The sequence below is a fragment of the Plutella xylostella genome, chromosome 9 (assembly GCF_932276165.1).
Source record: "Plutella xylostella chromosome 9, ilPluXylo3.1, whole genome shotgun sequence".
In the NCBI taxonomy this organism is placed as follows: domain Eukaryota; kingdom Metazoa; phylum Arthropoda; class Insecta; order Lepidoptera; family Plutellidae; genus Plutella; species Plutella xylostella.
Window position 1 is genome coordinate 11,590,617 of NC_063989.1, and position 21,246 is coordinate 11,611,862.

At 37.7% G+C, this 21,246-nt stretch overlaps 1 protein-coding gene across 1 annotated transcript; it reads left to right on the forward strand.

Annotated features, from left to right (window-relative positions):
* Positions 1-1,227: 1,227 nt before the first annotated feature.
* LOC105392117 (sodium-dependent dopamine transporter) lies at positions 1,228-20,702 on the forward strand. Its single transcript, XM_038122357.2, has 12 exons — positions 1,228-1,406; positions 11,117-11,267; positions 11,628-11,906; positions 12,151-12,367; positions 13,260-13,374; positions 13,769-13,948; positions 14,390-14,579; positions 17,024-17,223; positions 17,788-17,919; positions 19,029-19,163; positions 19,802-19,954; positions 20,354-20,702. Exons 1-12 carry the CDS (start codon positions 1,380-1,382, stop codon positions 20,492-20,494), a joined length of 1,920 nt encoding a protein of 639 aa, XP_037978285.2. The 5' UTR covers positions 1,228-1,379; the 3' UTR covers positions 20,495-20,702.
* The last annotated feature ends 544 nt before the right edge of the window (positions 20,703-21,246 follow it).

Consider the following 21,246-nt stretch of genomic DNA (forward strand, 5'->3'; position numbering starts at 1 on the left):
CTACAATATAAGGTCTTATTCCTTATAATCCCGGTTCCATCATCCTGGGCACCTTTGAGCGTGGTGCTTCAATTTTGTCGAAGCATGCAAGGACGGTGGTTTAGTTTTTCATAAAACATTAATTAAAAATTGCACTAAAGTTGGACTCTCTGAAACCTCTGTAATTAAAATAAGCAATTCATGCTTTTTACTATCATACTTTCACTGGCTAACAAATAATTTCAGAGTGATAGTTGACCTCTATCCAGACTTTGTGAAACAGGCTATAACTGTATCCACCTATCTGTCAAATAGGTAATGCATAATTTAAACCCATCTGTCGCACAGCTCATCCCATATTTCGAGGACTATAATATTTGGCCTAGCGCAAGCAGCAGAAATCCATTACCGGTTAATGAGGTACTCAAAGTAGCTAATTGGCTAACCCGCTATTTATAATCAGCTTTTGTAAAATATTAGAATATCCTGTTCCATCCTAATTTAGCACAATCCGTGAGGATATTCAAATCGTAATAAAATTTGTTAATAATAATCTTAATCCTTCTTTGCAGGACACTGATGCACGCTGAAGAAGATAAGTTCAACTTAAGATTCAATATTTTTTTCCAACTTATTAAGTATCCAAAGTTAAGAAGCGTAATTAAGTGCTTAAAGTTATTTAAATAAATATTTGCCGTTGTAAATATTATTCAATAATTACTTTTAATATTTTCTAAAGCAGAATATAGGATAATTATGATGGTGAGAATACCTAAACTATTAGTTACTCTGCCGCTAACCGGAAAGGATAGTGGTGACGTGGCAGTGACGTCGTGGTGACGTGACGAAGACGACCAACTCACTAATTTAACGTATGAAAATCATCCAGTGTCCGCGTCACTCCTCTTCGCTTATGAGACCGCACCTTAACTAGACTAAAAATCTAAAATTATCTCATCCGTAACAGTTATCTTCTTACGATTCAGATCTCACACGTGTCACTGGTCAGTTTGTCTGTCACTCTACTTGTTGTACTGGTTCAGTCAGCTGCTGCTCTCGCAGAATCAACCGTCGGTTAAACTATTTCACATATTCGAGCAAAATGTACAGGACCCAACAAAAACTTCGCCTCCTACTAGATAACATCTTGGGTAAAAATGCAATTAAAACACTTGCAATCATGATTGTACTTTATCTTTTCGTAATAAGCCATAAATTTGGCCGTTATCAAGCCGATACTAGTTTATATCGACAGATATAAAGTTTTTGTATCAGTTGAGTAAAATACTTTGCGCGGGAGTGAACTGCTAAAATTGCTTTTAGTCATAAAAATGTGTTATTGTTTCGAAGTTTTGTAACAAAAAAAATAAGTTAAAGTGAATACCTACTGAAGAATAAAAATGGCAGCAACAGAAAATGGAAAGAAGGTAAGTGCTGCATGATGATGAGTTTATTCAGCTACACAAAATGAAGAAACAATTAGTGATAATCCATAGTCAAAGGATGAATGATGAAAGACTACCACTGAGTTACACGGTGGATCTTTAGACTGAGTTGTACCTTAAATATAGGGCGACATTAGTTAGCTAGAGATTATTCTCATTGAGATTGACCACCGTGGTCAAAATTTTGCCAAGAAGTCATTATTATTATGAACTAGTTATTCATATTCACGCGTGCCAAGTTCATTCACCTATAAATAAACCAGTTTCATCTCTATAAAAAATGATTTTATTATTATTTTAAACTTGGAACATGCAAAATTGTCTAGCCTCCAAATACAGGTAAGTATGGCATCTTGGGTGGCCAATTGGCCATTCATAATTTAGGTATATTTGTGATTTCCATTTAGAACATTTTTATTTAGGTGTATCACCTTTCCGCAGACATCGCATTCTCTGTATCTCAAGACCAGTTGTCTTAGATGCAGATCACTATGTGTTCGTAATAATGATTTCAAATGTTACTTATCGGTAAATTCTATTATCGCCTCCGACAAAATACTTACTAGGCACGATGTTAATTTATTGTTCACCGATGATAGACTCTCTATCACTTGTGGTACTGGGAAATAGTGCAACAGGAACAGGAGATTATGATTAAAACAGTTAAGTCCATTGTAAAACGTGCTTTCTAAATATTATTATGTTAAAACATACTAAGTATTGTCTTTAAATTTAAAAACAAACATAAAAAAATAACAGTGTTAATTATAATAATTATTTTATTTAAAACGTTTGTTCCCGACAACAACACACAAATGAATGCAAATGATAAAAGGTTATAGTGCCACAATCTTATCTGTTCCGGTGGTCAAAATGTGCAACTAACGAAAAGTCATTGTCAAACGTCATTTCATACTCTGTGCGTTATTTGAGTTGTCAATTTCAATTGTTGTTATTTAATTTGTTTTGTGATTTTCTGGGTGAAATACTGCCAAAAGCGCTGTAATGTAAGGCAAGAAAAGTAGTACTATATATATTGGCTTTTATGCAGGACGAATAACGTATTCAGGCGCCTTTAATTCCGTTTGAAAAATTGGAAGAACGAGTTGCAGCGGCTACAGGTTAGTGTTGCCAAATATGACGAATAATTTTACCCATATACTCCATGTAATTTTATGTAAGTAATATTTTCCAGAGAGGCCCGTGCCCCAGCAGTGGGGACGGGATGAGTCGTGATGATACTCGTGATGAAAAGTATATAATCTTTATTTTTCTTTGATTACAGGTGTGAGGACATGACATGATACTTTAAATCTTAGGCAGTATACTAAGAAGAATTTCGCGCACCTGCAGCGATTTTAGACGAAATAATGATGATTTATGACATGTCATTGTTTTCCCAACCAATCAAGAGTTGGCTGAAAGAAATTGCTTTTTGGCAAATTGCTAATTAGCCTTTGGAAGGAGACCCGTGCCCCAGCAGTGGGGACGTGATGGGTCAAGATGATGATGATGATGATGATGTATTAGCCTTTGCACACTGTCTGAATTTATTTTAATTGTATGCTATTGTTTCTTGTTACTTTAGAAAATGTAAAATAAAGTGTTCAAAAATAATAATAATATTTAATTAATTGTTTTTTTAAGTCTATCTATCTCGACCCACATATATTACCTATACCATTGTAATCTAGATTTAATCTCCTATATCAGAAGCAGAACATAATCAGAACTACACTGAATCAAATGTCGTTTGATATATTATATCCACTTTCATTTACTATCGACCCTATATTTTGATTTATCTATAGTACTATACTTATGAATGTACCTAATTATTACAATAGGTAATAGCAGAAATGCATTGTCGTTTAAACCAGAAATAGGCAAAATTTAATCGAAAGCAACACTGGATTCGATCACAGCGATGTCGCCACCGGAACAGATAAGATTGTGGCACTATAACAGGTTTACATTAACATCTGTCAAAATTTGGACCAGTTACGTCACTTGGTTTGTGTTTTAAACCCGTTCTTAGCAACTACCGCGTGATTTAAAAACATAATGGAAAAACCTGAATTTCGTGTGCTCACTAAGCATGATTTTTTGCGGAAAAAAACCATCACTGAAACCAAGGCTAAGCTTGATAAAAATTATGGGGACTCTGCACCATCAATATCTATGGTAAAAAGTGGTTTACTGAATTCCGTTCTGGCCGTACAAGTACGGAAGAAGCCGGACGTTCATGGCACCCAGTTGAGGTCTCTACACCTGAAATGATTGAAAAAATTCACGACATGGTGTTGGCCGATTGAAAGTGAGAGGGATAGTGGAAGCCACAGCGATATCACGTGGCTCAGTGGTTTCAATTTTGAATGATCACTTGGGTATGAAAAAGCTTTCCGCAAGATGGGTGCCGCGTTTGCTCACAAACGCAACCGAATGACAACTTCGCAGAGGAGTGTTTGGCGTAGTTCAACCGAAATTCGGACGAGTTTTGCGCCGTTTTGTAACCGTGGATGAAACGTGGATCCACCACAACACATCAGAGACCAAACAGCAGTCTAAACAGTGGGTTTCTCGGGGTGAATCGGCACCAAAGAAGGCCATGGTGGGTATTTTGATGACCTCGAGAAACCTAATTTTTTGGAAGGCATAAAAAAATTGCAGAATCGTTGGACAAAGTGTATAGTGCTCAAAGGAGACTACGTTGAAAAATAAAAAATAAAATTATCCAAAACCAAGTATTTTCTTCAAAAACTCACGGACTTATTGACCCGCCCTCTTAATATGGCGTCGTCAAAAATAATTAAAGTTGAAATTAAATTCACATTTGAAAAAAATTACAAGAAAGATGTGTAATTGCAGCTCTTTATAATTCCACAAAAGTAATACTGATCTTGACCTTGAGACCTTTGACTGATCGGTGACAGCCACCGACCGCCCAAATTGTTTTCGATTATGTGTCACATGATATTGAGTACTATTACTTTCGAACAAGGATCAAAATGCAAGTGCTTTGTTTAAGGGCAATGATTCGGGTGTTTCCGGGAATACGACAGTTTGCGAAGATTTGCATGTGCATTATTAAGATGGGAGAACTGTACCTTCTATTTACACTAGAGCATGAAATACAGGAACTATTTTCAATACCGGTATTGAGTTCCGGTATTGCAACACAATACCGGATCCCGGTATTAATACCGGTATTAGATTTCCTTTTAATAAATGGCATATATTGTGATTAAAGGTCGTATAGGTCAAAATAAAACGAGAACAAGCAATGAAATTCAGTTTTTTGTAATAGATTTTTACGAGAATTGAGTATTAGAGTGAAAATTTTACAATAAATTATTATTTTTACATCCAGTGTCCGTTTACGCATGGACAACAGTAGCATCAAACGGCCGAAAACTGCATTAAACGGTTGGAAACAAGTGCGCTTTCACAGTACATAGGAATACTATATCTTAATCGCTTTTTAGCCTAAAAAAGTTCGATTCCGGTATTACTTCAATACCGGTATTAACTTTCAATACCGGTATTGAAAAAAGCGTGAATTTTGTCCCTGATACCGGTATTACGAAAACCGGTATTGCGGTATTGCATGCCCTAATTTACACTCACGGGCAATGACAAGGATCCACTGAAAAAATAACTAAATCACTCCTAATCGGAAAAGGCTAGCTTATTAACACCTTCCACATTGGAGTACATTTATCAGAGCATATAGATATTTTAACAAAAAACGGTAATATTTTGTTCAGTTTTTAAATTAAATATTTTTAAAAATTTAGGGCGTTTGATGTATGGAACATGCATTTTATGAGTGGAACTTTTTCATTGCCCGTGAGTGTATCTAGTTGGTACAGTAAACTGAAGGGCTAGTACGGGCTGCATTTAAGACGTGACAAAAGTTTTGCATCGCCGTCACTCACATCGCGCAGCCTCAAGAGTGAGCGCGACGGAGAACTTTTGTCACGTCTTATTAGCGGCCTGTGCTACACGGCCTGGAGGCGTCAAACGCTTAGTTTTCGTAGTTGTTCTCTTCACTCAAGACCACATCTACCTCGACCTGCTAGGCTGCTATCTGTATACAAATAATACTATGTAGATATGTAATAGTATGAGGACAGGAAACTTGTCAACTTTCCCCAAGAATAATACATAGGTATCGTCGAAAATGTAGTCAAAAATAATAGAATAAGATTACAATTTTCGACGATACGTTATTTTTGGGGAAAGTCTCTCCTCTTCCATGTTCCTCATATAAATCTGAAGAATTGATTAAGTATAAAAAAATTTAGTAAAAATGTGCTTCACAAAATTGTTCAGCTGGACCCGTGCTTTCATTTTACAGTACTTCAGAACATATTATTGTAACTTGCTTTATTTCGATTAAAATAACATAACATCACAGAAATTGGAATATTTTGGGTCTTACCACAAAAACTTAGACAGTATTTAACAGGTGTTTAGCGCTGTAAACGCATACAACAACAAAATCTGACAAATTTCGTTTTTAGGGTTCCGTAGCCAAAATGGCAAAAACGGAACCCTTATAGTTTCGTCATGTCCGTCTGTCCGTCTGCCCGTCTGTCCGTCTGTCACAGCCGATTTACTCGGAAACTATAAGTACTACAGTGATGAAATTTGATGGGAATATGTGTTGTATGAACCGCTACAAAAATATGACACTAAATAGTAAAAAAAAGAATTGGGGGTGGGGCCCACATGTAACTGAGGGATTAAATTTTTTTTTTCGATGTACATACCCGTGTGGGGTATCAATGGAAAGGTCTTTTAAAATGATATAAAGTTTTCTAAAAAACATTTTTCTTAAAGTGAACGGTTTTTGAGATATCAGCTCTCAAAGTCGTAAAAAGTATGTCCCCCCCCCTCTATTTTAATAACTACGGGGTATAAAATTCTAAAAAAAATAGAGGTGATGCATGCTAATTAACTCTTTCAACGATTTTTGGTTTGATCAAAGTATCTCTTATAGTTTTTGAGATAGGTTGATTTAACTGTAATATTATATTTGCTGCTACGGAACCCTTTGTGCGCGAGCCCGACTCGCACTTGGCCGGTTTTTTAAACACTTGTTAAACAGTGTTTAAAGTTTTTGTGGTTTGCTTTTAAATTAAGACCATTATTTAGCGAAGTTTCTCAAACAGTTTTATTTATCGTCGATTCACGAGATCAACTTGCTAGAACACATACGTGATTCGGCTCGAACTAATCACATATAAACTCAATAAAAATCAGTAGTCCCCGATAGTGTTATCAGAGATTAATGAACGATTTTTCATAATCTTGTAACTACCGCTTATCGTAGTTAAATAACTGACTAAACTCATGTCATATCGCGCTTGTGTTGATACACGGTTTTTAATCAATCAGTAATTGCGATCTGAAAGAAGCGTGAGCCTCACTTGTACAAATCTGTGCAAATTATGCAGAGTCCACTGAACAAACGAGCACCTACTCTGAGACTGATGATTCGCAAGCGAGTCACTCATTTTTCGCTGTTTTAACGTGTCAGATGCCGTGTTTGGAACGATTAAAATGCAGCTTCATGGAATACTTATTCTAGGATCTACTTACCTAATCAATATTACTACACAAGATACACTAGGCTCTTCAAGACATCAGTTACTCCCTAACTATATTTTTATATTTTATTCTATCACGGTGTCTTATATCGAGAATTCATCCGTATTCCACTTCAACAAGTGCTTACCCAAAACAAAACCCTTAACTCGTGTACGGAACTATTGTCGTACAAAATAGCTATTTAAAAGTAATTTTCCCCCAACTTCAACTTAGAAAAAGTTTCAGCGAAAAAAATGTAGACAAGAGAATAAGCGATGCTTAAACGGCGCACTCGGGGTGGCCGTATCTATAGTCCTCACCTTGATTATCATATTTTACCACTCCACTCTGTGGTACAGGAGTTAAATCTCCATAAAATAGCACCATGATATCATCCACTCCACAAAAAACTTCAATCTCATTCATACTTTCTTTATTATCATACATTTTCCTGTTAATCAGCCATCTCAGATTATGTTATCGTAGGTTATACAATGTATTGTATATTAATCTCTTGGAAACCGACATGGCACTATTTTGACAACTAACTGTAGGTACCAACATCGAATTAGCAACTGAAAATCTTTACAGGCCACACCACCAGATATTCACCCCCCTAGCTAGCTCGATCGCTTAGCAGCGCTGCAATGTAACATGGGTTTCCAGATCCACTAACATATATTTTGTGCGAGATAGTGATCTCGGAACTTGATGCTGTCGATTGCCCATGTGTCTATGGTGGTAGCACCTATGGATTCGGTCTCTGGTCCGTACACGGAAGCAATTCTACCGGAGCCCGAGTCTGGAGGGTTACTCCAGGTTGCCAAAAAAAAAAACGAACGAGAGCTGTCATGCCATCGGAACATTTAACACGATGAGATAGAGTCTTGATTAGAGCGTGCAAAAGCGCTCGGAATCTTCGTTCTTTGTTTGGTAATCATAGCAGCACTTTTCAACTTAGTTTTTCTTAAGGTGAAGTGACCCCCGGGATCGCAAGCGTCTCGCCAGGTGCAGCAACTCGCATACGTTCATACAAATCAGCACAAACTTTTATTCGACTCAGCATCTACATCTCTATGTACATACCTATAGCTGCGAGAATACGTCATTCAGGGTTGCCGCTCGTCCACGGAATAGTCGGTTTTCGGAGAATGTTTTTTGTTTGAACATTTTGGTTGGTCCTAGCCTAGCATTGGAAAGGCAAAAAGTTATTCAGAAAGACTTGTTTTGTTAGCTTTAGCTCCAGTAAAGTTTAGACCAATTCTATTTTGCCATATACCAGAATTTTATGTCAATGCAAGTTTTGGCCAAGGTGTAGCAGGTTGTAACGAGTATCGAGATTAAATTTTAAAAGAAAATAAAATAACTTCTAATGTAAATAAAAAGTGTTCTTTACATATTTATGTAATTAATAACAATCAATAATTATTTTTTATGATACCATATCTAAAAGACACTTTGAGCAAGTACCTCTAATAAACATAACACACCATGATCCATAAAAAAGACCCTCGTCTCCAAGGTTTTCTTAGCGTGAATAATAAACACAAAGTGTGCGGGCAAGAAGTACTTCGCAGAAGTTGATGCCTCGACTGCGCCCAACTTCTGTATAATATTATTTGAATAGCGCGAATGCGAATCGAATGGAACTTGCGGCTCCATTCACTCCTCGACCGGGGGTCGTGGCTGCGGAGGAGCATAGTTTATATTTATTGAATACAAATATAACGTATATAAAAATAAGTGTACAAAGGGACTTAATACTATAAGCATTATCTACCAGTCAACCCACAGGAGGTGTAAGAAAATTTAACTATACGGTGTGCCAAAAGAAGAACACTAGTACCTACTTAAAGTACTAGTACTTAATTTAAACAATGTTACAACGAGTCATTTAATAATTATTCCCAAATATATTATATAAACAAGATTATACACGGAGGAGTTTGTGGAGATGGTACGGTACACCCGAGTCCACCTTGTTCTATGGTGAAGAGTCACAGCGTATCAGGTTGCCAGCACAAGTTAGCAAGGGCGTACCCAGGTAGGAGCAGGGGGGGGCAGCTGCCCCCCTCTAGAAGATAAAATAAACGTAAATTTTCCTGCTAAGTGGAAATTAAAAACGTGTTACTTACTGTGCGCAATATGAAGTGTTGGAAACAAGTATCTTTTCTTTTTAGTCAGATATTTTGATTTAATATTATTTTTAACCGACTTAAAAAAAGGAGGAGGTTCTCAATTCGTCGGGATCTTTTTTTTATATTTTTTATGTTTGTTCACCGATTACTCCGCCGTTTATGGACTGATTTTGAAAATTCTTTTTTTTGATGTATTGGGTCGAGCTCCCAGGTGGTCCCATTTTTTTTTCAGAATTTTGTTTCACCCCCAAGGGTGGGTAAAGGGGTAAAAACAGGGTATGAATTTCCATTTTGGGTACCAAAACCTTTTAACCGATTCTAATGAAATTTAGAACGTAAATATAGTTCTTATAATTAAAAAATATGATGGTGACCTTGACCTGATCTGATCATGGAAACGGAAAGCAGTCAAGGGAACTCCTCAACAGTATATATCAACTACCTCGTGCTTAGGCTTGAATGATTCGTATTGACTAGTAGGACGTAATGGTATCATTTGCATCTTACTTTTGAGTGACAATTTATAATTGCAATTAAACAAAAACAATAAAATAAAATTAAATATAATTTAAAAAAATAAAAAACCGACTTTAAAAATAACTTAAAAGTAAGAAATAATTAATAATAGCAGGAACTGTTCTTTTTTGAAGTTGGTGCCATATTTCTTCAGATTCCTTTGTCACCGCACCAACATAAAAAAAGAACATTTCCTGCTATTATTAATTATTTCTTACTTTTTAGTTATTTTTTATCTATAATGTTGCAATAAAACCCGACCGACCATCATCTCGGAACAGGTATGAGCTGCTCCCCCCTAGCTGAAATCCTGGGTACGCCCTTGCAAGTTAGCAACCAGTCTAGTCATAGCGTAGAATAGAATAGAATTATGACTTTATTGGTAAGTAGCCACAAGTAGTAAAACATGCAAATAAAAATACTTATAAACTAGGAACGATGAACCATAGCCGGCCTTATCGCTAAGAGTGATCTCTTACAGGCAACCTTTCTTTGAAAAGAAAGTGAAGATTTGATTGAAAAAATATACTCATCAATTCCTAACTTATCGCTATTGTACTGATAACATCATCAATAATGTTATGTATACCTTACTCAGTTTATCTCTCGGATAATATTCTCGGAAATATTTATTTTTTTATTAAAAAAAAGTAAACCCTCTGTAACTATGTGCATAGACATCCTGTCTCTTTTGCATTCCAAGAAGCATTTACATTTAAATAAGAGCGATTATTCCCTTGTTTCAACAGTTCGGAACTTGGTAATTTGTGTCGTCGCGATTATGTCTCATACACTTCACCTGAGAGTATGAGAGAGAATTTCATACTTACACGTTTCATGGGAGTTAGTATCATTCTTTCTGAAACTTGTAGGTACATATTTAACCGTAAAAAAATAACACTAACGAACTTTTGGTTTCGTATTTTTTTGAGGAAGCGCCTTTACACTATAATTGATTTTCTACCTATGTTTAAGCACAGGTTCATAAAGGCAAACAAACTTTTGGTTCCATATTTTTGTATCTTTTAGCACAGGTGCATAAAGACAGCTTCAGTTTTTAATCGTAGGTACATAGTTATAGCTTACTTTTACAATCGTACACGCATTCTGCACATTATGTTCCATAACGGTAATTATTATTATTAACTATCGAACCGATAACGCACTTGCTTCTCACTAGGGAGCTGCGGTTTCTAATGCCATGATATTATGTACCGATTAATGAATGTGAAAGGTGGACTCATTCATCCAGACCAGCGTAGTGGGAAATGGTCTAAGCTAAGGAAGGGTCAAGGTACATAGTTTATACCTTAACAGGACAGAAACATTCGGCAAAGGTTTCATTCGAGTGGGCCAGGTGTGTTAACTAAATCCCCCAGAAAGAATATAGAATTGATTTAGGTATTAATAAATAATTACTAACTACCTAATATATTTTTTTAGTTGGACACAGTTAGCAGAACCTCAACAGAAGCAATTCCAGCCAAAGTAAAATGGGACAGTCCAATAGAGTTCATTCTCGCATGCTTAGGTTATGCCGTGGGCCTCGGAAATGTATGGCGGTTTCCCTACCTCTGTTATAGGAATGGCGGTGGTATGTATAAAAAGATTTTAATTTTTTTTTACATTCATAAGCATTGGGCATAGAACTACATGGTAGAAAACATCATTTCATGAGGTCTTATTATAGCTGAGATTTAATACGTGCCATACATATTATTCAGATTTCAGTAAATATAGATAGGGTTGGTTCTAAATGTTTTAAAATGATAGCAGAGAGTTTTCTACCTCTTTTATTCTCCTTTCACCAACAATGGCCCTAGCCGAAGGGAGAATAGTTTGTAAGTTATTGCCCATCAAAACAATAGACGAATGATGATGGTTATGATTATGAGTTATGATGAACAACTCTAACTCTGACCGACCAAAAAACTAACGCCAAATTTCCTTCCAGGCGCCTTCCTGATCCCTTTCTTCCTAATGCTGGTATTCATCGGCCTTCCTTTGTTTTACCTCGAACTCTACATCGGGCAGTACACGGGCTTAGGCCCTCTTCAGGCGTTCGCGGCCATCGCCCCGGCCTTCAGTGGGCTCGGCTATTGCACTGTGGTCATCATCTGCTATGTCTGCATCTACTTCATGGTGATCGTCGCCTGGAACCTGTTCTACACCATCGTCTCTTTGACCGGGAACCTTGGCTGGGGCTCGTGCGATAACTCGTTTAATTCTGCATGTGAGTATTTTTATAGAATTTTCATATTTGTTAAAATTATCAGTACTTAAACTTAAGGTAAAAGGAAAACGATAGAATTTACTGATTCGTACGAGTATTTGGCTACGAAAAGAAGATCTGTAAGAAGGACATCAATCAAGTAACTATTGCAGATATAGAAATAGAAACATCACGTCCGTTGTATCTTTAGCTCCCCTCAAAATAATTAACTGCCTGAAATAAATGAATAATTATTACTCCCCAGTCTGCTACAGCGGGTCGTACGACAAAGACTGCCGCGTGAACAACACGGGTTCCTCCTCCGACCTGACCTTCTACCTGAAGACCTGCATGAGCGTGGGCGACATCTGCCTCATGTCCGGCCGGGAGCCGCTGAACGGCACGCATTGTGACCTGGACGGGGAGCCGGTCAACTGGTACTCGAATATTACGAGGGTGCTGGCTTCTGAGGAGTATTATAAGTGAGTTTTTAAGGATTTTTTTGGAAGAATGTATAATTTGAGGGTTGGCGGCAAATCAGAAGAGTTTAAATTAACGTAATAGGTTTACGTGTTGGTCAATGAGAAATACTAGAATCTGCGTATGTTAGACCGCACCCTCTGCTGTTAGCACGGATTTAACCAGCCCATAAATTTCTACTGGACAGAAGAAGTTGCTTAGGTATTAATTTTCCCTTGTCTTTTCGGGTAGACTTATTATCTTTACAAATACTAAAATACTATTGGTAAAAATTCTATTTCCTTATCCACCAAACCGAAATAGAATAGAAACCACGTAAAAAACGTGTCTAAGTCCGGAGAAGTTAGATAACAGTGAGACTTTTATTTTGAAATTTTCGGTTAGAGTTGAACAAAGTAATCGCCTCGCCGCCGCTCGGGACACACATTTATCCGACGCCACCGGATGGCTACATTGTCTAAAAGTTTTAATATTCTTTATGTCCGGTTCCTGAATTTAAATTATCCACTCACTCCGCACCGAAGAATAAATGGAAATGAAATAAAACTTACATAGTTTTCCTGGTTGATGTCTGTGGTCTCCACTCACGTTATGGGTTCTTTGGCACATATGGAGTGTGACTAAAACTTCCAACTTGTACCTACTTAAGAGATTTATAGGTAACCTTTAAATAACTAAATATTCGATTAAATAAGGTAAACGTGGGACACAGCCTGCTGGTCCGACTACCAAAGTCAGCTGAATAGGGAAGGCCAAATGAACTTTCAGTGGATCTTTATGAAGCTCAATAACTTAGCTCCAAGAACAGATATTTTCCCTACGGTATCAATACAGTGAACCATCCCCTATTTATGATGATGATTATGAAATGACTGAAGTGTTTGTCCCATACAGTGAGCGCGTGCTGGGCCGCGGCGACGCCACGTGGGAGCAGTGGGGCGAGCTGCAGTGGCACCTCGTCGGCTGTCTCTTCGCCTCCTGGCTGATCACGTTCTTCGTGGTTATTAAAGTAAGTATAATTAATTAGGGAATAGGGGTTTTGGGCCTAGAGTGCTTCCCATGATGTCTGAAGGTTGCAAGACAAGACATCTAATTTTAAAAGAATGTAAGAAGTAATAAATCCGGTATTTATTACCGGGTTATCAACCAAGAAGTCTTGGGTCACTTGCTTTTAAAAGCGGACGCTTTGATGCTTTTAGTAAGTACTCCTAGCGATAAATGAAGATTGTTTTTTCTACAAAGCCATAGCCAGTTTATTAACACTAAATGATTATCCTAGCTTACAAAACTAGCCAGGCATAACTAGGCACGTTTAAACACAATCACCATAACCAAGAACCTACTCTCCAATGCTGCCAAAAACTCACAATCAGCACGATAATCCCCTCTCCAACTCCCCCCAGGGCGTCCAATCAGCAGGCAAGGTGGTCTACTTCACGGCCCTCTTCCCCTACGTGATGCTGACGGCGCTGCTGATCCGCGGGGTCACGCTCGAGGGCGCCGGGACCGGCATCAGCTTCTACCTCACCCCGGACTGGGGCACGCTGCTGGAGGCACGCGTATGGGGGGATGCTGCCTCGCAGGTATGTTGATACAGCAATAGAAAGAAGGTCTGCCGTAACGTATTCCGTATCTGTAACGTATTCCCGTAAAATTACATGCTACTCTACAGGACAGGTAAAACTTTCCTACAAACTACACCTTTCCTCAAGATTATTTTTATTTTTACTTATGTACATACCATATTTGTACCTGAAAAATAAGTGTTCAGAAAGAAGTCTTTTCGGACTCGAGTGTATTTTTCTTCAGAAAAAGAATTCTGTGTGACCATAATAGTCCTTAAGTATTAACACTTTTAATTTAACCAAAGATCAGCTATCCAACGGAACCCAAGCTATTGCTGTATTTAAATTTTTATATTCTTATACTGTAACTCTGTAAATGAAAATGAAATAAATTATGATTATGATTACGCTGTGAGCTCCATCATAACCAACACAATAAATCCCACATTCCCCCCACAGATATTCTACTCGTTCGGCGTGGCGTGCGGCTCGCTCGTGACCCTCGCGTCCTACAACAACTACACCAACAACAGCCACTTCGACGCCATCTTTGTTTCGTTCGCGAACTTCGCGACGTCTGTCTACGCCGGGTTCGCGATCTTCTCCGTGCTGGGGTTCCAGGCGCTTCAGATGGGCGTCAGCGTTGATGGTACGTTTGTGTAAGGCTTTTGAGACTATGTTTCGGTGTCGTACGCACCGGATGCATCGCATTCAGTGAGCTAATCACGCTAATATTGACGATGAAAATGCGGTAGGTGCGACACGTGCGATGTTCTGGGGTATAAAAGTATCTTACCATGTTATCCACGATAAGCCACAAAAATCTGCAAAAAAATCAACCCGATAAAAAATATAAAAATTAGAACTGGCAAATGCTCATTATTGGAATAGTTATGATTGGTACAGATTGTAGGTACATTTACTGCGCAAATATGAAGAAAAAATAATCAACTGTTAGATTGAATCAAACACAAACAGGGCTAAGTACATAGCCCTACCCTCCACAGTTGTGAAATTGCTAAATCGATTGTTTTCCTTGCTTATTGCTTTTTTACATTAGCTACACGGAAAGCAATGTTTATGATCAAAATTATGACGATATCTATGTATAAAACAGTGTGGAAGGAGACAGTTTTTCGATTATAAGTAAATTATTACCCCCACGAATAATTGTATTGGTGTAGATAATATCTCCCTGTGGAGACTTAAACCCTTCTTCTTCTTAACGTGTCGGTAACAAACACTACAGTGGTAGTTTCTCATGGTGGTAAAAGGATTAGCCAGTCAGATGATTTTCAATCAAAACATTCATTTAAGGAATAATAATTAATAATTAATATAATAATTAATCAATCAAAACACAATCTTGATATCAGCAAAGCTAGGAAATAACCAAAATACAAACGCAATATTTATTCTACCCTACTTGATAACGATACTTCATTACACGAAATTCTCTGCAATGTGTTAGTATATGCAAAGATAAAACCTGAATTTAGTCGATAACAGCTATAATCGTTTAGTAGTCATTATTACAAGCTCTAAGTCCTATTTGATCCGAGCTTTTGCTACTCTATAGTAATACTTCATTAATCTGAACCTTATCAATGTAATTTCGACTTAATCATGGTGTTTTTGTGAGCCGTCTGGTTGATGCTTTGTTTATTTTCATGAAGTGTTATCGGTATCACGCCACGTGTTTTCATGATGGCGATATGGAAATTCACTTAGTACATATAAAACTTTACTTCTGTTAGTTATCCATAAGATTTAACCTTGACATAAAAAAAAAGATCTATGAAGCTTGGACGTACTATACATTTTAAAATTCCATTTTTATTTTATTTTTTATTAAACGAACCATCTAAAATGTATGTTTGAAATTAAATGTGATGTACAATAACTTAATTCAATCAAATACAATAATATTTTGGCTACACCAACTTGGGTTGAGGAGTTGCCAAGGCATCCTGAAATATTACTGTAGTCAGTAAATTTATTTTATGGTTACAGTAATGTGTTACACAATCACGGTCTTATACAGTGTGTTGCAAAAATGGTACAGTAAAACGAAGAGAGGACTTGGAGGGTGATTCTCAATCACTTCTGTTCTGTATGTCGTCCCGGTGTCAGTTAAATGTGCATGGTATACTGAGCTACTTACCTCATTATCAAAAAACTTTGAAATCGCGAATTATATCTACCATTGTACTCATCGCGAAATTTTGGCAGTGATTTTCGGATTGAAAATGTATTGAATTTGCCGCTAATTACTTCGTTAATGTTATTTCGTTTTGACTTCGCAATAGGGCCTCCTGATCCGTACATAATTATTGTTTAACTATGAAACAACTTTTTATAGTCAATGACAATCCGTTATTATCTATTGAATGAAACATGAAATTGTATTTACATAAGCAAGGTTTTGTTATTTCGTTTAATTCATCAGGAAATTAATGTTTGTTTTTGTAAAAATAATAGTTTGCTAAAATGATCGCGTATTTATTTTAAAACTGAATGACTGTGGCTTTGTATTTTACAAAACATAACTTACATTATTTAAATGGTTACCATAACAGTTACTTGTTGCATTATTTAAATTTAATGTAAATAATAGATTTATTTGTTTCGTAAAAATAGCATGATAAACCATTTGGGTCATAATAATCAACGTAGATTATGATTTGCTCCGCGGTAGTGCAATAAAATGTAGAGATTACGATGGATGAGGTCAACACTGAAAAAAAATTAAGATTTGAGGAAATAACGAACCCTTGCGATTTAAGCAACCAATTTGGTGGAATTTATTAACTACAGCCGAATGTGTTTTTTATTCATATTTAAAATTGGAGTAAAAAACCGAACGTTGGACGTAGAAATAACATTTTAAATAATATACAAAAAAAAACATCTACGTAAAAGAAAAACCATCCAGGATTTTCGATTCAACTCCCTAGTATAACAATATTCAAGTCCGTGTGTTAACATAATTAGAGAAAGTGAAAGCATGTAGTTATCCCACAGATAGCCACTATCCAGATATTTTAAACAGGCCCTAAATGTCGTGATTTTTATTCTTTGTCAACGCTCCAGACGTGACAGCGAGCGGGCCTGGTCTGGCCTTCGTGGTGTACCCGGAGGCGCTACTCCAAATGCCGGTGCCGACGCTCTGGTCCATCCTGTTCTTCTTCATGCTCTTCATCCTCGGGCTCGGCAGCCAGTTCGCCGGAGTGGAGTGTGTGAATACCGCTATTGCGGATCGCTGGCCCGTGTTTCGGAAGCGGTATTGGATGGTGAGGGTTTTTGCGTTTGTTTTGGACAGTCTCGATGTACAGTACCACAAACTTATCTGTTCCGGTGAGAACGAACTAAGTTGATCCATATCTCATTACTTACTTATGAATTATATATTGATATAGATTAGATAGGTTAATTTAAACCACAAGAGCAAATTACCACTACTGGCTAACTTAAAATCTTATAGAATGAAGAAATATTACACATTTACGTGAGCTGTCACCGGAACAGATAAGTTTGTGGCGTGTTTGTGGCACTGTAAGAATGTGACTGCTGTCAGAATGACAGTGCTAGCTGAGAGAGAGTCAGGTCAGACTGTACTATTAGAGCTTTCTGGTATTCACTGTGCTGAAGGGATTAGCCAGTCAGAGCGGCTGCATGCGCTGGACGTATAATAAAGTATTTTCGATACGTCACTCAGAGAGGCTCTTTTTATACCTACCCCATAAAATGCGATTCAGTAGCGAGATACGGACTACAGGTGGTTCACCTCTTTTATTATTTCCTTACATCATACCCCCCTGATTGATAGGTTTAATTATTTACCCTTAATTCCCCAGGCGACGGCAATAACATGCACCGCGGGCTTCGTGCTGGGGCTGCCGATGTGCTTCAGCGGCGGCGTGTACCTGTTCACGCTGTTCGACTGGAACACCGCCTCGTGGGCCATACTCATAGTCGGCGCTGCTGAGGTAAGGAGAGAAAGAAAAAAAGGAAAAAAAATGTGTTTGGCAAAAGTGGTGATGTAAGCAGAAAGATGAATGATAAAATTAAGTATGTCAGTACAGAATGATGAGCAGAGTCACCCTTTAAGTTTACCCTTGCTCGTTTACATTAGCTGTATTACTACGCGAGCTTTATTGCATCCTCTTTAAAGAGGTTTTTGTGAAAATTATTGGATAAACAAGCTGGGATTCAAAATTGGTTAGTAGTTTCGCCTTTTGAAATCGAGCTCGTAGTTTAAAGCCTATTTAAACCGAAAAAATATTTAGAAAACTAAAAAGATTTCTTAAGTCGTTGTTAAGAAATCCTGCTACTCATAGAATATATTACCTTTTAAACCCATAATAAAACATACACTCATCAACATAAATAACAATTGCTCAGGCTCACGATGTAATAAACTATGATTAAGCATTTTAGTTTTAAAAACTGTTTCGAAAGCTAAATCAGTTCCACGCTGAAACGCCCTTTTCCTGTTTGTTTCAATGCAGAGCCGATAAAACTGCTCGCGTTATAAACAATAATAACTCATTGAGAGAGTTTCATTAAGATCTGCTCGTAAACTCGAAACGGTTCCATGACCATAAACACTTTTTAATAACAGCTTTATTAATCCTCCTTTACAAGGGTTGTAAAGACTATGGGTACGGTTCGACTTTATATTTCTATACGAGAGGATATAAATTTTGTTATGAAAATTATTACCTTAATGTTGCAGTATACTTAAAAGTATTTTAATTATAGAATAATTCAATGTTTTTAAATGTGGTGTGAGCTTGAAGAATATTTTTGCATGTCCTTACATAAAAGTTGTCATTTGTCATTTCCTTACCATCTGAAAATATAGTTCGTAAATCATAGTTTTTTTCCCCTCGATAAAAACCAAAAAAATCTTTCACTTGATCTGCAACAGGCGATGGACACTTAACTTTGATGCTCCAACCTCATCCGTCGCTCTCATCTTCCCCTTTGTCTAGGGCGGAAATTTTGACTGAAACATAACGTTACTGGCCAAAATGCGTCGTTCACCATCCTCAAAGTTTTTGATCAATCATTATATTGCCCCCATATCTAACAGGCGATAGCAGTCTCCTGGGCATACGGCGTGGACCGCGCGCTGGAAGACCTGGCGACGATGGGCATGGCGCACGGCCGGCTCGTGCGCTGGTACTGGAAGTCAGTGTGGACTGTGTTCATGCCGATTGGTGGCTTGGTATGTATACAGGTCATGTGCCTGTATTTTAATGGTGTTAAAAAATTGTGTAGTCGGTCGAAAGGGGGTGAGTCAGGCTCATCCGGCTCATTTTGCGAAACATTTGTAAATTTCTGAAAAATACTCCTCATACTTAAAATTTATATGGCCAGATTCTAAAAAGAATCCAAAAATTTAATATTCCGTCAGAACCCCTGACTGGGTCACTCTTTCCCGCAAAGCCCTTACAAACTTGGTGATTTCATAAATACCTACTGATGTAGTAGTCTCTACAGCGGACACTTATTGCGCGCACTCCACGCTGTTATGAGAAGCCTTTTCTAAATGTATCTTCAATTCCATGATTATTATTTAAAACAAGCTGTTCCTGCGAGCTTTGCTTCGCCTTAAAAAGTTTTTCCGTGGGAATTGAGAGACAAAAAGTAGCCTATGTTCTTTCTCAGGGTCTAGACCATATGTATACCAAATTTCATTCAAATCCGTTCAATAGTTTTGGCCTGAAAGAGTAACAGACAGACAGACAGACACAGTTACTTTCGCATTTATAATATTTGTTAGGATATAGTCTTACGGTCTCACAGACCTTAGGATTGGTCTTGCAACCCTTGAAGCCTATTTTCTCTTAATTCTCCCCTCAGGGCGTGCTAGTCTTCGTGCTGATAGAGTGGACCCCGCCAGCGTATGAGGACTACATCTTCCCGGCGTTCGCTGATGCCATTGGCTGGATCATTGGTGGCTCTACCATCATACTGCTGCCCGTCGGCCTCGCCTGGGCCTGGTACCACGGATATGTGAGTAGAAAATTCTCATTTAATTTGGTAACCAACAGTGACGTATCACCAGCGGGGTTATCACCAGAACCGTACATTAGCCATCGACAATCAACAGCTTTGCTTATCTGACAAATCAGACGTAATGGTTTTGACAGATTTTTGTGACAATAATCGCTGCTGCTTTCGGATTGTTGATTACTAATGTGTCGGGTGGTACGGTAGCACTTTCTTATACATAATTATAATTTAGACGCACCAATTGGTGACTAATGCTATTTTCACTACCCAATCCTTTCTGACGAATTTTTTTTCATCACATGGCTGAATCGATAAATCATTTCAGACTAAAACTTTGGGTTTTTGTGTACCTATAACGTTACAATGTGTCAGTATAAATAACGATATAACCCCTTCCAGCGAGGCAAGTCCCTGTTCACCCCCACCCCTGCGTGGAAGTCAGCGCAGAAGCTGCTGTCAGCCGAGCGCTCCGGCTCCGTCATCACCATGGATGCGCCCGCGCAGCCCGGCGAGTACGACAACATGGGATACATCATGTAGAGCCGGTCGGCTAGCACAGAGAAAATCGGACGTTGACCTTTGCATCTACGACCCATCACAATCTCTGCCGCCGGCCATCAAGGTTACTGTGCGCGTCAGAGAGAGACAAATATAAAAAGGCCAATATCCGCTTTTCGCTGTGCTTAGCGACCGTGCTGTAGATGTAGGATTGGGGATGTTTGTTAAATATATGGATGGAGATGAAAGATATATGGTGGTTTATTTTGTGGCCAACATGACATGCTAAAATTAAAGAAAATAATATAATGTACAAAATAAAAAAAATATGAAAGTTATTTATTATAGGTGTAGGAGGACATGGTATATGGAATGTAAATAAACAAAGAAGTAACGGAATCAATTGAATGTACTTAGTACTACAATTGTGTGCGTTTTAATTTTAATGTTGCGTATCTTGATCTTAAATGATAAAAAGTGTCAGTTATTATAATGGTTGTTTCATTGTTTTGGCATTGTTAGCGCCGCATTTTGTTTTTTATTTGTAATAAATCCACTGCCCTGAGTGAAAGCTTACAGATAAGTACAAAAATAAAGCCACTCCAATGCCCAATTTGATTAAAATATCACAACCTCAGATAAAATGTCGAAAAAGATATCAAACTTCGTCTTTAAGCACTTCGGGGATCGGGAATGAAAGGCCTCGTCTTATCGCGCTCCAAGTTCCGATTGCTATTCAGAAACTAATCCTTTTTAACTGAACCAAATTAATAGAGATTTTATCGGAAAAGTTA